At 44.4% G+C, this 23,011-nt stretch overlaps 1 protein-coding gene across 2 annotated transcripts in view; it reads right to left on the bottom strand.

Annotated features, from left to right (window-relative positions):
• Positions 1 to 21,995, bottom strand: part of LOC119959312 (disco-interacting protein 2 homolog A-like) — a 304,446-nt gene extending 282,451 nt beyond the window's left edge. For both annotated transcript variants that reach the window (XM_038787623.1, XM_038787632.1), the window contains exon 1: positions 21,746 to 21,995. In XM_038787623.1, the coding sequence (XP_038643551.1) occupies positions 21,746 to 21,824 (79 nt within the window). In that variant the 5' untranslated portion in view covers positions 21,825 to 21,995. The remainder of the gene's footprint in view (positions 1 to 21,745) is intronic.
• Between the last annotated feature and the right edge of the window lie 1,016 nt (positions 21,996 to 23,011).

Here is a 23,011-nt window from a genome sequence, read left to right as displayed (position 1 = left end):
GGAGAATGAAAGGTTTAGTGAGAGGGAAGAACTGAGGTAGATCAACATTGGTAGAGAAATGGTGCTGGGAAAACAGATGGTAATGAAGGCAGATAAATCCCTAGGGCCTGAGAATCTGCATCCCAGATTGCTTAAGGAGGTGGCTCTGGAAATAGTCGATGCATTGGTGGTCATCTTCCGGGATTCTATAGACTCTGGAACTGTCCCTGCAGATTGGAGGTTAGCTCACATCACTCTGATATTCAAAAACGGAGGTAGAGAGAAAGCAGGGAATTATAGACCAGTAAGCCTAACATCGGTAGTGGAGAAAATGCTTGAATCCATTATCAAGGACTTTATAGCGGAACATTTAGAAAGCAGTGGCAAGATCAGTCAGAGTCAGCATGGATTTATGAAGGGAAAATCATGCTTGACATATCTGTTGGAATTCTTTGAAGAGGTAACCAGTACAGTCGACAAGGGGGAGCCAGTTGATGTGGTATATTTGGACTTTCAGAAGGCATTTGACAAAGTCCCGCATAAGAGATTATTGTGCAAAATTGAAGTGCATGGGATTGGGGGAGGTGTATGGAGGTGGATAGAAAACTGGTTGGCAGAGAGGAAACAAAGAGTAGGGATTAATGGGTCCTTTTCAAATTGGCAGGCAGTAATCGGTGTGGTACCACAGGGATCAGTGCTGGGACCCCAGCTATTCACAATATATATTAATGATTTGGATGAGGAAACAAAATGTAACATCTCAAAGTTTGCAGATGATACCAAATTAGGTGGGAGGGTGAATTGTGACGAGGATGCAGGGATCCTACAGCATGATCTGGACAGGTTGGGCGAGTGGGCAAACCAATGGCAGATGTAGTATAATTTGGATAAGTATGAGGTTATTCATTTTGGAAGCAAAAACAGAAAGGCAGATTACTACCTGAATGGTTGTAAATTGGGAGAGGGGAGTGTGCAGTGGGACCTGGGTGTCCTTGTGCACCAGTCACTGAAGGTAAGCATGCAGGTGCAGCAGGCGGTAAAGAAGGCTGATGGTATGTTGGCCTTCATTGCAAGAGGTTTCGAGTATAGAAGCAGGGATGTGTTGCTGCAATTGTACAGTGCCGTGGTGAGGCCACACCTGGAGTATAGTGCGCAGTTTTAGTCTCCTTCTCTGAGGAAGGATGTTCTTGCTCTCGGGGGAGTGCAGCGAATGTTTATCAGACTGATTCCAGGGATGGCAGGATTTCACATGAGAAGAGATTGACTAGGTTGGGATTGTTCTCGCTGGAGTTCAGAAGAATGACGGGGAATCTCAGAGATTTATAAAATTCTAACAGGACTAGACAGGGTAGATGCAGGGAAGATGTTACCAATGATAGGTGTCCAGAACCAGGGATCACAGCCTTATTATTCAGGGTAAACCATTTCGGACAGAGATAAGGAGACACTTCTTCACACAAAGTGGTGAGCCTGTGGAATTCATTACCACGGGAAGTAGTTGGTGCTAAAACTTTGAATATATTCAAGTGGCGGCTAGATATAGCACTTGGGGAGAATGGGATCAAAGGCTATGGGGAGAAAGCAGGATTAGGCTATTGAGTTGGATGATCAGCCATGATCGTGATGAATGGTGGAGCAGACTTGAAGGGCCAAAACGCCTCCTCCTGCTCCTATCTTCTATGTATCTATAAGAGAAGGGTTAACTAAGTAGAGCGGAGCAACATAGTACAGACGGAAGCTGCCCTCATATCTGTGCATCGTTTTGTCGAAAGGCAACAAGAAAATGAAGTATGGTTTAAATCCTAATGGGAATCTGGGGGTGACAGCCTCGGGATGGAAGGAGAAACCATTGCTTAAGTTGCTCTGGCTACAATCAAAAACCCAGAGTCAGGTAACGACAGCCCCAAGTAACTAGATGGTCAAAAAGATGTTTGACCAAGGATGGTTGTGTTAACTTTGTCAAAGCTGTCGAGGGATGGAGGACAACAAGAAACGACAATTCACCATCCTTCAAAATTCCCAATGTTCCAATTTCAAAACACATGGTGATTAATTATTAATTTACTATTGCAAGGCAGCATGTGGCACAGTGGTTAGCACTGGGACTGCGGCGCTAAAGACCCAGGTTCGAATCCCGGCCCTGGGTCACTGTCCGTGTGGAGTTTGCACATTCTCCCTGTGTCTGCATGGGTTTCACCACCACAACCCAAAGATGTGCAAGTTAGGTGGATTGGCCACGCTAAATTGCTCCTTAATCGGGCCCTCTAAATTTTTTTTATTTTAAATTTACTACTGCACATATTTCTAAATATTTTCCCTTCTTTTTGGGATGGGACCATCATGACAAAGAATTTTTATTGCCTATCCTTGGTTGTCCTGAGGACATGAAGGAACCAGCCCTGTTGTGCACCATTGGAGCCACATGTAGGCCAGACTGGTTGGCATGCCCAATGATGCATCACATCAACATTAATGCATCACATCAACATTAATGCATCACATCAACATTAATGCAGCAGTTTTCAAAGCCATTCAGTGGCGCTAGCCCACAAATTAACCAGATTGATTTGAGTTTGATTTCACAACTTGGTGTGATTTGAACACTCAGCCTCTCGTTTCCTTGCCCAGCACCATACAACAACCGTGTGACTATCATATCAACACAAGGTCCTGTAGATCTTTCATTAGTTTATAAAGGCACCATCATAACAAACACGATATTTGCAACTTAGCTTCAATTATCCAACAATGCTCTATTTCAAATGTAAAAATTCTTACCTTGAAAGGGTGCCATGAGGCCAAGATTTCCAACCCATACCCTTGGCTCCCCAACAACCATTCTTGCAGTTAGTTTCAGGACAACAGTTTGCATGCAGAATTAGGAAATCCAGTCAGAATCAGCAATGCATTTTATGTATTACATATTATCTGCATGTTAATCAAGTTTGATGAATATAGTTGTCCTGTAACTTAACACATAAATGTACCCAACCACCCATACAACACATTTAGAAATCAAACTTTTGCGGGCAGCGTGGTGGCGCAGTGGTTGGCACTGCTATCTACAGCACTGAAGACTTGGATTCGATTCCTACCCCGGGTCACTGTCCATGTGGAATTTGCACATTCTCACCGTGTCTGCATGGGTTTCACAACCCAAAGATGTGCAGAGTAGGTGGATTGGCCACGCTAAATTGCCCCTTAAATGGAAAAAAAATAATTGGCTACTATAAATAAAAACTAAAAAAAAACAAAATCAAACTTTTGCATTAAACCTACACTTTATTTGCTTTGTTAAAAAAATGTATGAAAATGCATTCAAAACCTTCTGTAGCCTCTTTAAAATCAGAAATTGTGCTCTTGTGAAATGCCAATGTATTTTTCATCAGCAACTTGAAAGGAGCCATGTTAAAAATTACTTGGACCACTGACTTCTTACTGCTATAAAAATGTCAGCAGTGACAGAGATTGTGTCCAAATCTTTATCTTGAAGATAGAACATGCAGAAGAGATCAAATGAAGGGAACAAGAGGGCAAAGTGAGACGATGAGAACATACTTTTGGCCAGACTGAGCCCAAATGTCTTTGACAGAAAAATACATTTTACCAAAGTGGACAAATCCAATTCAAGACCAAAAGGAAGATCTCCATGTGGAGGCAGAGGCACAGCTACGGTACTAAATAGATAGAACTTTGTAGCTGACTTAATTTGAGAAGAGCAATATTGGATAGGATAAAAATGTTGGCAGTAATCAAAGCAGAAAGGGTAACTAAATCGGATACAACCTCAGTTACTGAGGGAAGAGTGTGTGAAAATGGCATAGGTTCTGGCCACACCTTTCACTCCTTGGATTTGCAGGAGGTTACACTACAGGAGGACGGTACCAGAGAATTGGAGGATTGCAAGTGTTGTGTTCAAAAAGAGAGGATTGGGACCAGCCAGACTGCCCAACATCAGTGATATGGGAAACTTCCAGAAACAACAATCATGTACAAAATAACTTGCCACTTGGAAAAGTAGTGCTAACAAATGAAAGTCAGCATGAATCTGTTCAAGACAAATGGTGTTTAATTTACTTGATTGTGTGTTTTGAAGAACTAACGGAGGTGGTTTATGAGGGCAGTACAGTTGATACTTTGTAAATCGACTGTCAAAAGGCATTTGACAAAGTACCACATAACAGACTCATTTGTAAAATTCAGCCTGTGGGAATTAAAGGGACACAGGCAGCGTGGATATGAAATTAGCCGAAGGACAGAAAGAAAGCAGTAGTGCCCATGGTATTGCATTTCAGACTGGCAGGAAGTAAATTGTGGTATTCTTCACGGGTCTGTATTCAGATCACTGATCTTTATATATTAATGTTCTGGGCATGCTGGACATTATTTCAAACTCTGCAAGTGAGATGAAACTCAAATGTAATAGCGAGAAGGGTTGTCACAGACTTCAAGTGGACATAGACTGGCATAATAGGCACGCATGGCAAAAGTAATTTAACGCAAAGGAGTGTGGTGACAATTTTGATAGGAAGAATGAGAAGAAGCATTCGAAGTTAAATTATTCCATTTTAAATAGGGTCTCGGAAACAGAAAGAGCTGAGATCGACGTGCACAAATCTGAAGATGGTAGGACAAGCTGATATGGAGCACATGGTTCCCTCGACGTTATAAATTGATGCACAGGGTGCAAAAGCAAAGACCTTATGCAAAACCTAAATAGCACGGGTTCGGCCTCTGCTGGGCTGCTGAGTTCAATTTTGGGAATTGTACTTCCAAAGATATCACGGTATTAGACAGGGTGCAGAGGATATTATTCAATTGTGTGGAGAAACTGGAATTGCTTTTCTTAGAACAGAGGAGATTATGAGAAGATCTAATGAGTGTTCAAAATCTTGAAGAGTCAGGAGAGTAAAGAGAAGGTGCTTCCAGTGAAACAAGGGCAATAACCAGAGGGCGAAGATTTAGGGCAATCGGCAAAGGGACTACATGGCAACAAATTGGAGATATCCAGAATGCACTGTCCGGAAGTGTGGTGGAAGCAGATACAAAGATTACTTTCAGAAGGGAATTAATTGATGAAATACTTGAAAGGAAGATGTTATGTATCAGAGTAACATCAATGGCTGGTCTACCATCACTTGTTACGCAATAACTTCACCGGTGTTTCACAGGTTTTGTGGAGTTCACCACTGTGTCCTGATTGAGCAGCATCTTGTAAATAAACCCCTTGCATATGTTATATGAACTTCCATGTGCCACCACTGAATCGTTCCAAGGTTATAACAATGAATATAACAGAAAAGTACAGGATTATGGGAAAAGATCATAGGGTGATACTACTTAAGTGCCGCTATCAAAGAGATGCACAGATGCATGAGCCAATGACCTCCTACCATATGGCCTCATTCTACAAAGGTATGATTCTATCTCAAAGCAACTGTTGTTCTTCTGAACCAATGTTTTTTAAAGTTTTACCCCAGGACCCACTTTGGCCAACTGGCCTACCTTTGGGATTCACTCCGACCGACCTTCACGACACACGTCACATTTGCTTTCCTTTAATGAGGAAGGAGAGCCTGCTTGGTCCTCACGATCTCACTTCAATCAGGTTCACAGGAGAGGGGCAGAGGGGCGGCATGTGGGGCAGTGGATAGCACTGGGACTGCGGCGCTGAGGACCCGGGTTCGAATCCTGGCCCCGGGTCACTGTCCGTGCTGAGTTTGCACATTCTCCCCATGTCTTTGTGGGTTTCACCCCCACAACCCTAAGATGTGCAGGTTAGGTGGATTGGCCACGATAAATTGCCCCTTAATTGGAAAAAAAATAATTGGGTACACTAAATTTTAAAAAAGGTTCACAGGAGCGGGCAATGTGGATATCAGGTGCAGACGCAGCAAGTTCCTCTGTGCTGTCTTCACCTTTGTGAGAATGGAAAATCTAACCTTGTAGGTCACCAAGAAGGGCAATAGGATCAACGCGCTTGTTTTACTCGGCACTGGAATCTCCTGGGACTTGCTGTTCCAGAATGCTGACAGTCTCGTGGACCTTTGACATGCTTTTAATGTGCTGTCACAGGTCAGGTTTAGCAGCTCAGTCTTTTCCTTTGGAGTTAGATGCAAGTTAATAAGTGACTCCGGTGTCTCAAACTCAAAAGGAATTTTTCACCCACCACTTCCCCAAAATCTGAAAAGTCTCCTCTCATTCGGCAACAAAATAGGTTTTGCATCGACACAATTGACAAAACCATACCTCAAGAAATCATCTTTATACTGCTTTGTTCCCGATTGAAGTTTCTTCTTTGTCTGCTGTTCAGAAAAGACCCTGGAACTCTGTACGGAGCTAACACTAGCACTGCTCTGTCCTGCCGTGAACTCTCCTGTGCGGCTCTCTCCAGCAGATTAAGATGTGCGATCCTAGCCTACAGGTACACTGCCTATTTGTGTCCCCAGCCATCTAACACAAGTCATCTCCACAGTCCGCATGCCTTGCTTGCTAGCAGTTGGTAAATGGAAGAAGCTCACCTCCATGATTTTGCATCAAAAGCAAGTACATATAGGGTGCTTACATCAAGTGTACATGCAGGACTTGCTGACCTGCTCACTGCTGCCACTTACGGTCGGAAGACTGCACTCGGCCTCATTTTGTTGTCATTTTAAAGCCGGTACCGGCCGCCATTCGCAGTTTAAATGCCAGCAGCGATCGAGACCAAAGCAGGAACACCGCAACCGATTGCTCCGTGACCTGCCCAACACCCGCCTGCGACCCACCCACGGTTCGTGACCCATACTTTAAAAAGCCCTGCTCTAATCTAAACCTCCTCACAAGAGGGCCTATCAGGTGAGAGGTGACAATTATATCCAGGCCTTTTAAATTATTTGATTAAAATAGGTTCCTCTAAGGGCAGAAGGTTTTTTTGAGTTAGGGCATCATGATCAGCACAGGCTTGGAGGGCCGAAGTGCCTGTTCCTGTGCTGTCATTTATTTTTGTCCTTTTTTAAATTATGACCTCACATGCTCATTCCTAATGTTGCTCCTCAGATAAAGATCATCTCTGTTGGAATCATGAAGACTGGTTCAATGATGATAATGAGGCAGTAGATTTACAGTCAAGTTTCAAAACTAGGCTTCCTTTTGTACAAATTGAGAAACCAAGGAGTTTGGATGAGGCTCAATGCATGGTGCAGTGGGAGATGTGGGACAGAAGAACCCGAGGAATTTCCACGTTGTTGGAAAGAAGAGGACAAATCATCAACTACAGTGCAGATAGGAAACCATTCAGGGCCCTGTGAAAACCCACAACCATAACAGAAATCAAAATCCAATCCAAACTGAACACAATACTCGAGGAGTTTCAGACACTATTACCAATTACTAGTTCATTTTTTCCAATTAAGGGGCAATTTAGCGTTGCCAATCCACCTACCCTGCACATCTTTGGGTTGTTGGGGTGAGACCCACGCAAACACGGGCAGAATGTGCAAACGCAGGCAGCACGGTGGCGCAGTGGTTAGCATTGTTGCCTCACAGCGCTGAGGTCCCAGGTTCGATCCTGGCTCTGGGTCACTGTCCGTGTGGAGTTTGCACATTCTCCCTGTGTTTGCGTGGGTTTCACCACCACAACCCAAAGATGTGCAAGGTAGGTGGATTGGCCACGCTAAATTGCCCCTTAATTGGGAAAAAATGAATTTGGGACTCAAAATTTTTTTAAAAAGAGAATGTGCAAACTCCACACGGACAGTGACCCAGAGTCGGGATCGAACCTGGGACCTCGGTGTCATGAGGCAGCACTGCACCATCGTGCTGCCCCTATTATTTAAATATTTTCCAAACAGGAGCTCAAGGTAGAAAACTGGGTGTCCCGATAGCACAATGGTTAGCACTGCTGCCTTACGCGGGTTCCATTCCAGCCTTGAGTGGCTGCTGCCTGTGTGGAGTCTGCACGTTCTCCCCATCTCTGTGTGGGTTTCCTCCGGGTGCTCCGCTTTTCTCCCACAGTCCAAAGATGTGCAGGTTCGGTGGATTGACCATATTGCCTCTTATTTGCCTCTTAGTGTTCAGGGATGCGCTGGGGAAGTTGTGGGGTTATGGGGATAGGGTTGGTGAGTGGACATGGGTAGAGTGCACTTTCGAAGGGTTGATACAGACTCGATTGGCTCAATGGCCTCCTTCAGGACTGCAAGGATTCTAAAACTGACCTAGATTTTAACACCTCACAAAAGATCTCCTCACATGTTGGTTAATGAGATTAACACCCGACAGTCCTTGTCCCTGCCTTCCACATACTTTTTTTTAAAATCGGGATTCCTATCGTGGCATCCAAAACAAAACGAAATGAAACAGTGAAACAGCTCACTTCTGAACACTTTACCATGATATCTACAAAATCAGATTAATATCTGTAATTTAAGATAACATAAATGCTAACGAGGGGAGATAATAGTGCAATTGCTCTGAGGTCACGGGTTCAAAAATCTGGTTCACAACTGCGCGTTTAGGGAAGGAAATCTGCTAACCTTCCCTGGTCTGGACCACATGTGACTCCAGACCTACAGCAATGTGGTTGACTCTGAACTGCTCCTCTGAAATGGCCGAGCAAGCCACTCAGTTCAATAATAATAATAATAATCTTTATTATTGTCACAAGCAGGCTACATTAAAACTGCAATGAAGTTACTGTGAAAATCCCCTAGTCGCCACACTCCGGCGCCTGTTCGGGTACACTGAGGGAGAATTCAGAATGTCCAATTCACCAAACAAGCACATTTTTCAGAACTAGTGGGAGGAAACCGGAGCATCCGGAGGAAACCCACGCAGACACGGGGAGAACATGCAGACTCCACACAGACAGTGACCCAAGCCGGGAATCGAACCTGAAACCCTGGCGCTGTGAAGCAGCAATGCTAAGCACTGTAGGTATGGGCAACAAATGCTGGCTTGCCAGTGACACCCAAACCCCATGAAATAATAAAAAGGGGGTGGGGAATGCATCTGAGCTTGTCTCAGGGTTCACCTTCAATTGATGCTGACTTGCATTGATACCTCCCCCTGCCAAACAAACTGAAACTATTGCTGTTCTGGCCATTTGAGAAGAGCAACAAAGGGTTTCTACTGCACACCCAGTCACGAGTCAATGCCATTAGTGGAGAAGAAAAAAACTGGTGGGTTGGGGTGGTGGGGGAGGAGGAGAAGAAAGCAGAAAATGATTGGAGTTAAAAAAAATTGAATAAATGAAGAACGGTGGTTTAAGGGTATCTTGGTTGATGCATCACAGCTCTTTGGTTCCAATATTTCTTGCCAAGATAACAATTTATGATTCACTGCTTGTTGCACTGAAATCTGAAATTGGGCTTTCCGCATCTCCACTTCTATCTCAAAAAATCTAAACCAAAACCTCGGGTCACAAACTTCGACTGATTTTGCAACACGAGGCTCCTGCTACACATCTGCAAGATTGTTGTGGTTAGTACAGATTAAAAATAATCACATCATGTGCTATAGTTATACTTGACTGCAGCCCTATACATGCAAATGCATGCTATACACACACCATACTCCAACACCCACATCTACATGCCACCATTAAACCCAGACTACACACTGTCACTCTTGTTTTTATTTCTGCATCACAGCTGAAACATGCTGGCTGATAGAGAAAAACAGAAAAAAAAACTTGCATTTATATAGCATCTTTCATGACTTGAGGATGTACCAAGGCAATTTGCTGCCATGAAGTCCACAAATCTAACCCTACAAGCAGTCACTCACCACCCTAACTTGGAAATAGATCACCGCTCCTTCACTGTCGCTGGGGCAACAACCTCCCTAACAACACAGTGGGTGTACCTGCACCTCAAGGACTGCCACGGTTCAAGAAGGCAACTCACCACCACCTTCTGAAGGGCAACTAGGGATGGACAATAAATGCTGGCCTAACCAGCGACACCCACATCCCGTAAATGAATTTTTTTAAAACTCCTAAGCTCTCAATTTCATCACGTAAGGAATTAATTTAGTCTCACTTTGTTGGAGCACCAAGTGGAAACAGCACTTCACTTTGTAATCAAGTCTAAGTCACTGAGGCACAAAGCATAAATTTTTTTGAAAGATCAAAAATATCGAGAGCAGTTACAGAGCTGAGTCAGAATTGTTGAGCATTTTAGCAGTTGAACCAGGAGCAGCATTGGCAGATGTCTGGAGTACCACTGTTGGATCCATTCTCCTTGCCAGGGAAGAGACATAGCAAGAGCTCTTCAAACAGGCAAATACACGCAAGAGAAAAAAAAAAATCTGAGTAAAAACAATCATTTGGATTTTTGAGCTCTGTAACACAAGAAGGCAGGTCAGAGAATTTGCGACTGTGCCATTTCATTAGTCTGTTCTGTACCAATACAAGACACTTTAACACCTGCAAACCTTGCAATAGCAAAATGAAATTACCTCTTCCATGCCTATTACTGCTATTTGTGGGCAAATGATGTTGTGAAAGCCACAATGAGGCTGTCTAAACCTATTACCTTTGGACCATTTACAGACAGGCAAAGAGTAGACCTTCATCCATTGCTCAAATTAATAACAGAAGGAAGCAAAAAGAACAGAAACTGGTGATCACAAAAGCGAGCTGAAAAGAACGAAAAGTGATATCATGTTAAGTCAGAATGTCACAGCACCAAGAGATATAAAAGACAGTTTCAGTGTCACAATTGTTTTTCCAAGGCCACATAAATCCTTTACGGGAATCATAAGTAAAATTAATGTATCAAAGCAGTGTGTTAAATTCATTCTTTATGGAAGAAAGCTATAAAAAATTCTGGACCGGGAAGGATTACTTCGTTCATATGGGATGGGAAGGTGGCCAGAGTGAGAAAGGTGCTGCTACAGAGGGGAAGGCAGGCAGGGGGTCTGGGTCTTCCGAACCTGATGTACTACTACTGGACGGCAAATGTGGAGAAGGTGCGGAGCTGGGTCGGAGGGGTTGATTCCCAGTGGGTCAGAATGGAGGAGAGTTTGGGTAGGGGGTCAGAATTGAAGGCGCTCGCAACAGCGCCGCTCCCGATGGCCCTGGGGAAATACTCAGGGAGTCCAGTAATAATAGCTTTGTTGAGAATTTGGAGGCAGTTCGCCAACACTTCGGGTTGGGGGCAAGGTCAAAGGAAATGGCGATTCGAGGGAAGCACAGGTTTGAGCCAGGGAAGTGGGATGAAAATTTTCGGAAATGGGAGGAGAAGGGGATTAAGACACGAAAAGATTTGTTTCTTAGAGGTCGGTTTGCAGGATTGAAGGAGCTGGAAGCAAAGTATGGGCTGGAGCAGGGGCAAATGTTTAGATACATGCAGGTTCGAGATTTTGCCAGAAAGGAGATACACAGCTTCCCTGTGGAGCCAGCCTCCACATTGCAGGAGGAGGTGCTGACAACAGGGGCACTAGTGTCGGCAGTTTACGGAGCTATTTTGGAACAGGAGAAGGCACCACTGGAAGGGATTAAAGCAAAGTGGGTGGAAGAGTTGGGAGAGGTTAGAGAGGAGGGGGTCTGGTGTGAGGTGCTCAGGAAAGTGAATGCCTCCACCTTGTGCGCGAGGTTGGGGCTGATACAGCTGAAGGTGGTATACAGAGCACACCTCATGAGAGCAAGGATAAGCCGATTCTTTGAAGGAGTAGAAGATGTGTGTGAACGTTGCAGGGAGGGCCCGCTAATCACGTTCATATGTTTTGGTCCTGTCCAAAGCTGGAGGGTTACTGGAAGGAGGTTTTTAGGGTAATTTCTAAAGTGGTGCACGTGAAACTGGACCCGGGCCCCCGGGAGGCCATATTCAGGGTGTCAGACCAGCCAGAGTTGGAAACGGGTGCGGAGGCAGAAGGTTGTAGCCTTTGCCTCGTTGATCGCCCGAAGGCAGATCCTGATAGGTTGGAGAGCAACCTCTCCACCCTGTGCCGTGGCAGGGGGACCTGATGGAATTCTTGACTCTTGAGAAGGTTAAGTTTGAACTGATGGGAAGGATGGAGGGGTTCGACAATTCATAGGCATTATTCATTATGCACTTTCAAGAATTGGATAACATTGAACATTAGCTGGGGGTGATGGGTGGGAGGGTTGGGAGGAGGGGGGCTGCGTGTCTTAATGGCGACTATGGGTCATCCCTAATTCCTTTTCGTCATTTATTTGTGTCAACATGCGGGTTAATGTTTGGGGTTTGGTGGGAGGATGGGGTCGTTGTTATTGATATGGGGATTGACATTTTTGCTCCCGATTATTGTTTATTGTTGGTGGGTGTAGATTAGGGAGAAATGTGAAAAAGGAGAATAAAAAATATATTTTTTTAAATGGTACAATGGACCTACTTGGCTTAGGACCCAATATACATGATGTCAGCCAAACATTGAGAAATTCAATGCATTAAATGGTTACAGGGCACCTAGACTAGTTGGAAGAAAGCAGAACGTTCAAGTAAATGAATGGGGGAATAGCAGAGAGCTTTAGTTAATGTAAGGGAATTTACAAACGTATAATGTCAACATTGAAACAATAACCAAGATACAAATCAAGGAGTTATGTCTGCCTGTCTAACATCAGCAATAAAGGAACATAGGAAATGTTTTCAGGGTGCAATTAAATGTTCATCCAATAGAATACTCATCAAGGATTTTCAAGTAATACACAATGCCTCAATCTAAAGGAATTCTTTGAATCAGCAATCAAATTATTGAATTACATGGTTACAGTTTACAGAAGTTTCAAGGGAATGGGGAAATAACAAATAAGTTTGACATTGCAAATTATGTAAACAGTCAAAACATGGAGGTAAAAACAGAAATTGCTGGAAAATCTCAGCAAGTCTAGCAGCGTCTGTGGAGGCAGATAGTAGAGTGAACGGTCAGTCGAATAGGACTCTTATTCAGAACTTGAGTCATTATTTTTTAAAATAAATTTATAGTACCCAATTATTTTTTTTCCCAATTAAGGGGCAATTTAGCATGGCCAATCCACCTAACCTGCATATCCTTGGGCAGTGGGGGTGAAACCCACGCAGACATAGGGAGAATGTGCAAACTCTACACGGACAGTGCCCCAGGGCCGGGATTCAAACCCGGGTCCTCAGCGCCGCAGTCCCAGTGCTAAAGAGTCATTATTAAACTCAAAACATTTGTTTTGTTTCTTTCTCCACAGATGCTGCCAGACTTGGCTGAATTTTTTTTCCAGATTTCCTGGACCCACTGTATTTTGCCTTTATTTTAGACGTTGGGATGAATTATATGCAGGCGCCGAAATGCGGCTTCATTCAAAAACCTTTTCACCCCTCAGAACGAAAATACACAAAAAGTTGGGTTTTTTTGACGAATTTTGACAGGATGGATGATGCCACAGTCAGTTGCTAACCTGTCCTAAAGCATGACTGGAAAACATGAGAATCACAAAAAGGCATTCAAACCTTAAACAAGATTAGAAGAAAATTTAAATGCATATTAAGTCAGAGGTGTGAAACAAATAGCCATTAAAACTAGTTAGTGCTATTATTCTAACTTTTTTTTAACAAAAAGACGCTGTACAAAGATCTGCTTCCAAACAGAAACTGCAAGCTAAATATATAGATAAACATATGATTCTGGCCCTTTGGGATCACGGGACGATCACCGACTGAATACAACTACTCAGGGAAAAACTGGAGATTGAAATATCTGATCGCGAACCTCTACCTCATTCAGAATAAGAGCAACATTTGTTTTCATGAAGGCTTTACTGTGGCTTAATGCCTTCTTCAGGAGAAAGAAATTACAGTTATATCACAAGAGGCCGCAGTAGTCAATACAAAGACACATTTCCACAGCTGGATTCTGTGGGAAACACATCACAAATTACACACAAGTTGCAATAAGGAACAAAATTAATGCCCTGTTTTCTTGAGCTTATTATTGAATATCTGTTGCTGGAACTAATGTGCTTCAAAATCTACACAAGCAGCTAATTCCTTGGCCAGCAGGACTTCCAACAGCGCAGTGGTACTCTGCAATGCATCCTAGCTTTTGTGTTCAAATCTCTAAATGAGGCTTGAATCCACAAACTTCTGATCCAAAGCGGAGTGTGCTACCTCAAGGCCAACACCTTGCCGGGAATGCGCCCTTCAACAATAAATTAAATAAATACTCTATTTTATTTCCTCAAAAATGTTATGGCATAACTTGCAACTGAAATAACCAGCCCTTTAATCTACTTTTCAGAAAGGAAGTATAAAACACCAACATGTAATCAATTTCATTATAAAAACAGAAGCAGGTTGGTCAATCTAGATCACATCTACTTGGAGAAGAATGAACTTGGCTTGCACACAAGTTTCTTACAATCCTAGGCGGGTCAATTCCACCCATGATGCCAATCAATTATTTCCCGTGATTTTAAACACAATTTCAATGAGCACAGGATCACTGCTTTGGAGTGCGTTAAGTTTACTTTTCAATATATTCAACTGTGAAAAGCAAATGCCGACACAGGATTTTTCCCCTCAAGCTACAAATGAGCCCATTTAGACTGAGGTTATATATGTGTGGGAGTGAACTCTTTTACAGTGACGACTCTGTGGCCAATTTTCCCCTCACTCACCCAGAGGCACTACAACAAACAATAGAGATATTTACCACATTGTGTCAATGTCTAGGTTGAGAGAAGTTAATTCAATACATACCGGGACCTACACTAGCACTCGGGTGGCTCATACGCTTCAGTCAATGCAGCAAATTCACCCTTTCGAAAACTTTTGAAGCCACATTTCTGTCTCTCCCAATAAGCTCACGGATCCATCTACACTCGAGAGTTTGTGGGTGTAGATCTGCTACGTACAACATTTAGCTTCATACAAACAAAATAATTTTCTGTTTAATGTCAGAACAGGGCACTGGGCACTGACACTAAACACATTTACGCAACTTAACTGTAGATTTCTCAAAAGAGATCTCAATCCCCTTGAAAAGAAACCTCTCAGAAGGTGGCTCTACGTATTCAAAATATTTGAGGCAATTCGGACCCGGAGGGTGACTGTCCGAAGGCTGTCAGCCGCCCACTGTCAGGAGCGCAGGGTGCACAAGACGCTCTGTAGCGAGGTGCGGGTATCACTCGTGCCTGACACTGTGTCGCCCCTTACCCCCTCAGGGGCTCCTGGAATCTGGCACATCATAACTGAAGGTTCTTTTGTTTTTCTGCCTCCATAGATAGTTCAGGCAGTGCTCTTCACCAACACTCCGACTCCCTCCCTCCCCACCACCCTCCTTTCCCCGCTCTCCCCACCAACCCCCTTCCTTTGATACAGAGACGTGGGTATCTGGTCTCTCCAGTGCAAAGTTTAGTACTTGTAACATTTGTTTTTTTGTAGAAATGCATTGTGAACTGTTTTAATAATCAGTGTATTCACCCCCACTGCCCCTCCCCGTACATTTGTTAGTGGGGGAGTATTTTGGAGATAGTGACCACAATTCTGTGACTTTCACTTTAGTAATGGGGAGGGATAGGTGCGTGCAACAGGGCAAGGTTTACAATTGGGAGAAGGGTAAATACGATGCTATCAGACAAGAACTGAAGTGCATAAATTGGGAATATAGGCTGTCAAGGAAGGACACCAGTGAAATTTGGAACTTGTTCAAGGAACAGATACAACATGTCCTTGATATGTGTGTCCCTGTCAGGCAGGGAAGAGATGGTCGAGTGAGGGAACCATGGTTGACAAGAGAGGTTGAATGTCTTGTTAAGAGGAAGAAGGAGATTTATGTAAGGCTGAGGAAACAAGGTTCAGACAGGACGCTGGAGGGATATAAGATAGCCAGGAGGGAACTGAAGAAAGGGATTAGGAGAGCTAAGAGAGGGCATGAAAAATCTTTGGCGAGTAGGATCAAGGAAAACCCCAAGGCCTTTTACACATATGTGAGAATGACTAAAGCGAGGGTAGGTCCAATCAAGGACAGTACTGGGAGATTGTGTACTGAGTCTGAAGAGATAGGAGAGGTCTTGAACGAGTACTTTTCTTCAGTATTTACGAATGAGAGGGGCCATATTGTTGGAGGACAGTGTGAAACAGACTGGTAAGCTCAAGGAGATACTTGTTAGGAAGGAAGATGTGTTGGGCATTTTGAAAAACGTGAGGATTGACAAGTCCCCCGGGATATATCCATGGATTCTATGGGAAGCAAGAGATGAAATTGCAGAGCCGTTGGCAATTATCTTTTCGCCCTCACTGTCAACAGGGGTGGTATCAGTGGATTGGAGAGTGGCGAATGTCGTGCCCCTGTTCAAAAAAGGGAATAGGGATAACCCTAGGAATTACAGGCCAGTTAGTCTCGCTTCGGTGCTAGGCAAAGTAATGGAAAGGGTACTGAGGGATAGGATTTCTGAGCATATGGAAAGACACTGCTTGATTAGGGATAGTCAGCACGGATTTGTGAGTGATAGATCTTGCCTCAGACAGTCTTATTGAATTCTTTGAGGAAATGACCAAGCACATGGATGAAGGTAAATCAGTGGATGTAGTGTACATGGATTTTAGTAAGGCATTTGATAAGGTTCCCCATGGTAGGCTTATGCAGAAAGTAAGGAGGCATGGGATAGTGGGAAATTTGGCCAGTTGGATAACTAACTGGCTAACCGATAGAAGTCAGAGAGTGGTGGTGGATGGCAAACATTCAGCCTGGAGCCCAGTTACCAGTGGCGTACCGCAGAGATCAGTTCTGGGTCCTCTGCAGTTTGTGATTTTCATCAATGTCTTGGATGAGGAAGTTGAAGGGTGGGTCAGTAAATTTGCAGACGATACAAAGATTGGTGGAGTTGTGGATAGTGAGGAGGGCTGTTGTCGGCTGCAAAGAGACATAGACAGGACGCAGAGCTGGGCTGAGAAGTGACAGGTGGAGTTTAACCCTGAAAAGTGTGAGGTTGTCCATTTTGGAAGGACAAATATGAATGCGGAATACAGGGTTAACGGTAAGGTTCTTGGCAATGTGGTGGAGCAGAGAGATCTTGGGGTCTATGTTCATAGATCTTTGAAAGCTGCCACTCAAGTGGGTAGAGCTGTGAAGAAGGCGTATGGTGTGCTTGCGTTCATAGCAGGGGGATTGAATTTAAGAGCCGTGAGGTGATGAGGTAGCTGTACAAAACCTTGGTACGGCCACATTTGGAGTACTGTGCGCAGTTCTGGTCGCCTCATTTTAGGAAGGATGTGGAAGCTTTGGAAACGGTGCAAAGGAGATTTACCAGGACGTTGCCTGGAAAAAGGGTAGGTCTTAAGAGGAAAGGTTGAGGATGCTAGGCCTTTTCTCATTAGAACGGAGAAGGATGAGGGGAGACTTGATAGAGGTTGATAAGATGATCAGGGGAATAGATAGAGTCGACAGTCAGAGACCTTTTCCCCCGGGTAGAACAAACCATTACAAGGGGACATAAATTGAAGATGAATGGTGGAAGATATAGGGGGGCGAGGAGGGGGGGGGGGGGGGGGGGGGGATGTCAGAGGTGGGTTCTTTACCCAGAGAGTCGTGGGGGCATGAAATGCACTGCCTGTGGAAGTAGTTGAGTCGGAAACATTAGGGACCTTCAAGCGGTATTGGATAGGTACATGGATTACGGTAGAATGATGGGTTGTAGATTCATTTGTTCTTAATCTGGGACAAAAGTTCGGCACAACATCATGGGCCGAAGGGTCTGTTCTGTGCTGTATTTTTCTATGTTCTATGATTCTCAACATGTCATTGAGAAAACGCAGAAACTGTTTATAAAACATCTACTCTTCAACATGGCTTCAGATGTGCAGCAAAAGTTCAATATTTCCCAATTAGCAAATTCCTTATCTTGGAGTGAATCGTGATTCCAAAGACTTTGCAGCCCCCGTAGACATCTGACCTGAAAGCAGTTCTTAAAATGCTGCTTCCGGCATTCTTGGACGCAGAATAGCTCTTTGTTATGTGATGAGGAAAGATATATGTTTAGCACTGGTGTTGGGGGGGTGGGGGGTCATTTGAATGATGAAGAGGAGTTATACTCCATTCCCAACAGTGAACTCCCATTTATGCAAATTAATGTCTGAATGTGCAAATGCAGGGTTAAGACCATTTAAAGTCTGACACATGGGTAAGCACTCTCTCAGAGAACCGGAGGGGGAGGAGCAGTTTGCAGTTTCCTACTGGGGAAACGTCTGGATCATACAGAATGGTGAGATTGCCATATCTTTTGCAACCTTGGCATGCCTAGCCACATATAACACAGGACCATCATCTTGTCTTTAGAGTACAGTAATAAAAAGAGGCTTCATTGTTAAAAGAGGTTATTTTTAGATTATGTTCATCTGCTCTTCAGTCGCGCTTGTGCTGAAGTGTTGAAACTCCAGTCTAATACTTCGTCCCAATTAATTTCAGTGCACAAGTGATTTATGACTGGATTTCATTTTTCTTCTATTGTCTGGTCTCTAGACCCCCACAGTTCAACAAATTCTTATGTCAGTTTTCTTTTGCAAGTCTTTCAAAGTCCCATTGATTCAAAACCTTCCTACCCAAGTCTTCGAAACAAGCAAATCACATGGGCTCCAAATTGATTTAATTCCACAGAACCTGTCCCTGGATATTTCTTGTCAACAAAAATCTCCACATCACAAAAATCTTAACACAGAATCCCTCACAATCCCCCCACCGTTTCCCACTTGCAAGCCAACAGCAATTCACAGAACAACGTGGGAGTGAACGCAACCCTGTCATTAGCCATGTCTGTGCCAAGGCACCCTGAGGCAAGAGCTGAATGCCATCTCTAAAACAGAAACGAAGCTCAGGAACTAATAGCTTCAGCTGCCAGACAAGTCTTCTCAGGTGCAAACAAAGAAAGGAACTGAAAATGACGCAGTCTGCCTTTGGTCTACGCACAGGGAGAACAGTCATCAAGAAGACATCACATTCAGGGAGGTTGGCGATATAATGGTTAAACCACTGGACTAGTAATCCAGAGACCCCAAGCTAATGATCTGAGGCTATGGGTTCAAATCCCACTACAGCAATCGGCTGAATTTAAATTCAGTTAAAGTTGATTCTGAAAATGGCTCCCTCTCGCAAGTGACTGGCCCTTCCTAGGTTGTCTGATGAGGAAAGGTCGAGCAGATATTGGTATTTAGAAGAATGAGAGGTGATCTTATTGAGACTTTTAAGATTCTGAGGGGGCTTGACAGGGTAGATGCACAGATTCAGAAAATGATGTCTCTCATTTAAGACAGCAATGAAGAGAGATTTCTTCTTTCAGATGGTCACCGGTCTTTGGAATTCCCTTCCATAGAGAGTAGTGGTCATTGAAAATATTCAGAGTGGAGTTGAATAGATTTTGATTAAGGATTATAGAGCAGCAGGAAGAAAAATGACGGTTGAAGCTACAATCAGATCAGCCATAATGACCGTGAGACGTAGGAACAGAAGTCGGCCGTTCGGCCCATCATGTCTGCTCCGCCATTCAATGAGATGGTGACTGAATCCTCAACTCTACCTTCCTGCCTTATCTCCATAACCCTTGATTCCCTTATGGATTAAAAATCTGTCTATCTCAGCCTTGAACATACTGAGCTACCCAGCATCTACAGCCCTCTGCTGTAACAAATTCCATAGAGTCACTACCCTCAGAGAAGAAACTTCTCCTTAAGGTCTTAATTGGGCGACGCCTTTCTCTGAGATTATTCCCACTGGCCCCAGACTCTCCCAGCATCTACCCTTAGTGAATGGTGGAGCAGGTTCAATGATTAATTACTTATTCCTTTTTAAAATTTAAAAATTAAATTTAGAGTACCCATTTCTTTTTTCCCCAATTAAAGTGCAATTTAGCGTGGCTCATCAACCTAACCTGCACATCTTTGGGTTATGGTGGTGAAACCCACACAGACACAGGGAGAATGTGCAAACTCCACATGGACATGCTCCCATTTCTTATCATCTCATAGGCTTGGCATATGCAAGATCAGAAGCAAGGTAAGACTGTATGATTGTGTAAGCTGGCACAGGCAGCTTTGCTGCCATCTTTGGAAAATAAATTCTATCAACAGGAAATCCTATTTGATCAGCAAGTACATACAAATGTGTCTGTAAATTACCTCAGCTTCTTAAAAGTTAATAATTCTGAGCTACACTTTTGAAAAAGCCAAAAATAGAAAATGCAGCACATAAAAAAATCACAAAGCAGTGACATATCATAGAATCTCTAGTGCGGAAGGAGTAGGCTAGTTGGCCCATTGAGTCTGCACTGACCCTCTGAAAGAGTACTTAATCTAACCTACACATTTTTAGACACTAAGGGGCAATTTAGCATAGCCAATCCACCTAACCTGCACATCTTTGGGTTGTGGGAGAAAACCTGAGCACACAGAGGAAACCCACGCAAAGGGAGAAAGTGCAAACTCAACACAGAATGTGACCCCAAGGTTGGAATTGAAACCGGGTCCCTGGCGCTGAGGTAGTAGTGCTAACCACTGTACCACCTTGTAATCCATCCGGAATTCCAGATACCATCAATTGCAGATTCTTAAATAAAGCTGCAGCCATTAATACTCCAATGAGAGCGTCAGTCACACACACCAAATGCAATCACAACATAAAAACGCAAAAATATTCAGATGGAATTAAAACCATGGGGAATTATTTGCAGTCAGTAAATCCATTGGGGGGCAGAGGGAGGTGGTTCAAAGCATTGCTGAAGAACCTAGGGTTCTGAAGTAATGGCTTGCAACTACTTTCAGATGTCTATTATTATGCTCTACACACACGTACACAGCAAGAACGCAACTGGCAAGAGTTTTGATTCATAGAACATCTTTCAGAAACATCACCTGTTAAAAACCACATCAGCAGATGGGGGGGGGGGGGGGGGGGGGTGGAAGAGAAGAGGTGGAGGCAATTGTCTGAGCCAGAGTTTGCAAATGTATGCAACTCTGGAGCTTTAAGAGGAGATTCGACTGAATGCAGCACTACCGCACAATTATTACTAAATTGAGAATGGATTTTTCTTCAAATCAGCATATTGAAAATCTAACTATCAACTCAGTTTTAGGTTTGTAAAATGCTGTTAACATACAACAGCCGGTACAAAAGAAAAGTCAGCAATAATCAGGGAGAGAACCAAGTCACCATTTGCAGACCAAAATCCAAGAAAAAGGGGGATGGGTGGTTGAAAAATAACTTAAATCAGTGTCACCGATAATGGCAATATAACGTCCTGATGAGTGCAAAATGAAAAGCTTTGACAGTGAAATCTTTTTTCAACAACTCTGTACCGGCAAACGACCATTGATAAAATCCTGTCAAGCCCTGCCAGCCTTCAAAGGACTGACTGCAAACGTTTTGACTCCAAAAATTAAAAGATCCGACTCATTTGTTCCAGTGTCTCTTGCAGCACCCCCACCTCCCCACAAATGAAGCAAGCAGTTCACCGAAACCCACCCGCAAGATGTCATGCCAGGAAACTCCAAGCCATCGGCAGCTGATTTTTTTTCGGCAATTTTTTTTTGCATTTAAAAAGCTGTTGCTTCGCCTGGTGCAGAGTGCAACTTGTCAGCTCGGGATGCTGCCTGCAACCCCCCCCCCCCCCCCCTCCTCCCCCCTATATCCTCCCATGCAGCAGAATTCAATGCTTTGCAAACTGCAAGGGCATCTGAAGGGAATGTTAGACTGCGCCCCTCTCCTGCCGGCGCTCCGGATTGCAGTGCCCGCGCTCGGGGTGCCGCCTGTGCTGGGGAAGGGTGGGGGTTTCGTGGGGGGGGGGGGTGAAGGGACAGTCTCTCACCTTCCGACAGCTCCAGTTCCAGCTCGGCCAATTTCACCTTCACATCGCGAGGGAGGCTGGGTGTTTCCATGCCGGCCATGGATGGCAAACCCACCCCCACCCACTTTTTTATTTTCTCTCTCCAGCTCCTTCTTCTTCTTCTTCTTCTCCCTCACGCTTTCGCTGCTACTGATGCCGCCGCCCTCCTCCTCCTCTTGCTCCGACTCAGCGCTGCCATGGCGCCAGTACCCCGCACCGACTAACCCTCCCCCCGCCTCGCTCAGGCAGGGCGCACGCGCGAGCCGACTAGCTGTCAATCACACGAAGGCGCCGCCCCCACCGGTCCGTCACACGAAAGCCCCGCCCCTCCCTTCAGTCACACGGATTTCCCGTCCGTCACACGAAAGTCCTGCCCCCACCTGTCAGCCACAGGAAGACGCCCCTCGCCCGTCAATCAGGTGCTGGCACCGCCCCCACCCGTCAATCACGCGAGGCACCGCCCACCTGTCAACCGGCCTTTCCTCCGGATCCCCGGCCGGTGGGGGGGGGGAACTCCGGCTCTCTCATTGGCTGCCAAATCGTCCACGTGCCCCGCAATGCCTGACACACCTTCCGATTGGCCTGTCTCGATGGGCCCTCTTGCCCAATCCCCGGAGTGTACCGCCCGCTTTCTCCTCTGAAAAACTCAACGTGTAGCATGTATCTGAAGAAGGAGCTGCGGAAAGCTCGTGTTTGAAACAAACCTGTTGAACTTTAACCTGGTGTTGTAAGACTTCTTACTATGTATCTGATAACAGAGGACGGAGTTGTTGGTGGGAAAACCAACTGTTAAATGGGGAAATGAATATAGTTGTGTTTAAACTTGAATGTTTTAACAAACTTTGAGAAGTTGCAAACATTTCTGGTTTCATATTATAGATGCACATTCACCTGAGGAAGAAGGTGCGCTCCAAAAGCTAGTGATTCAAACAAACATGTTGGACTTTAACCTGGTGTAGTAAGACTACTTACTGAGAAATATATAGATGCACAGGGAAATATGTCATAGAGACCCTTTGACTCTAGTCTGTGCCACTCATCAAGCACCTATCCTATTTCCATTTTCCAGTGTGTGATGTGGAGATGCCATCGTTGGACTTGGACTCAATGAGCACAGTAAGAAGTCTTACAAAACCAAGTTAAAGTCCAACAGGTTTGTTTGGTGTCACCAGCTTTTGGAGCACAGCTCCTTCGTCAGGTGAGCATTTTCCAGCACTCAGTCCCTAGCATCGTATGCTATGGCGTTTC

The sequence above is a fragment of the Scyliorhinus canicula genome, chromosome 2 (assembly GCF_902713615.1).
Source record: "Scyliorhinus canicula chromosome 2, sScyCan1.1, whole genome shotgun sequence".
In the NCBI taxonomy this organism is placed as follows: domain Eukaryota; kingdom Metazoa; phylum Chordata; class Chondrichthyes; order Carcharhiniformes; family Scyliorhinidae; genus Scyliorhinus; species Scyliorhinus canicula.
This window is presented reverse-complemented; position numbering and strand designations above follow the sequence as displayed.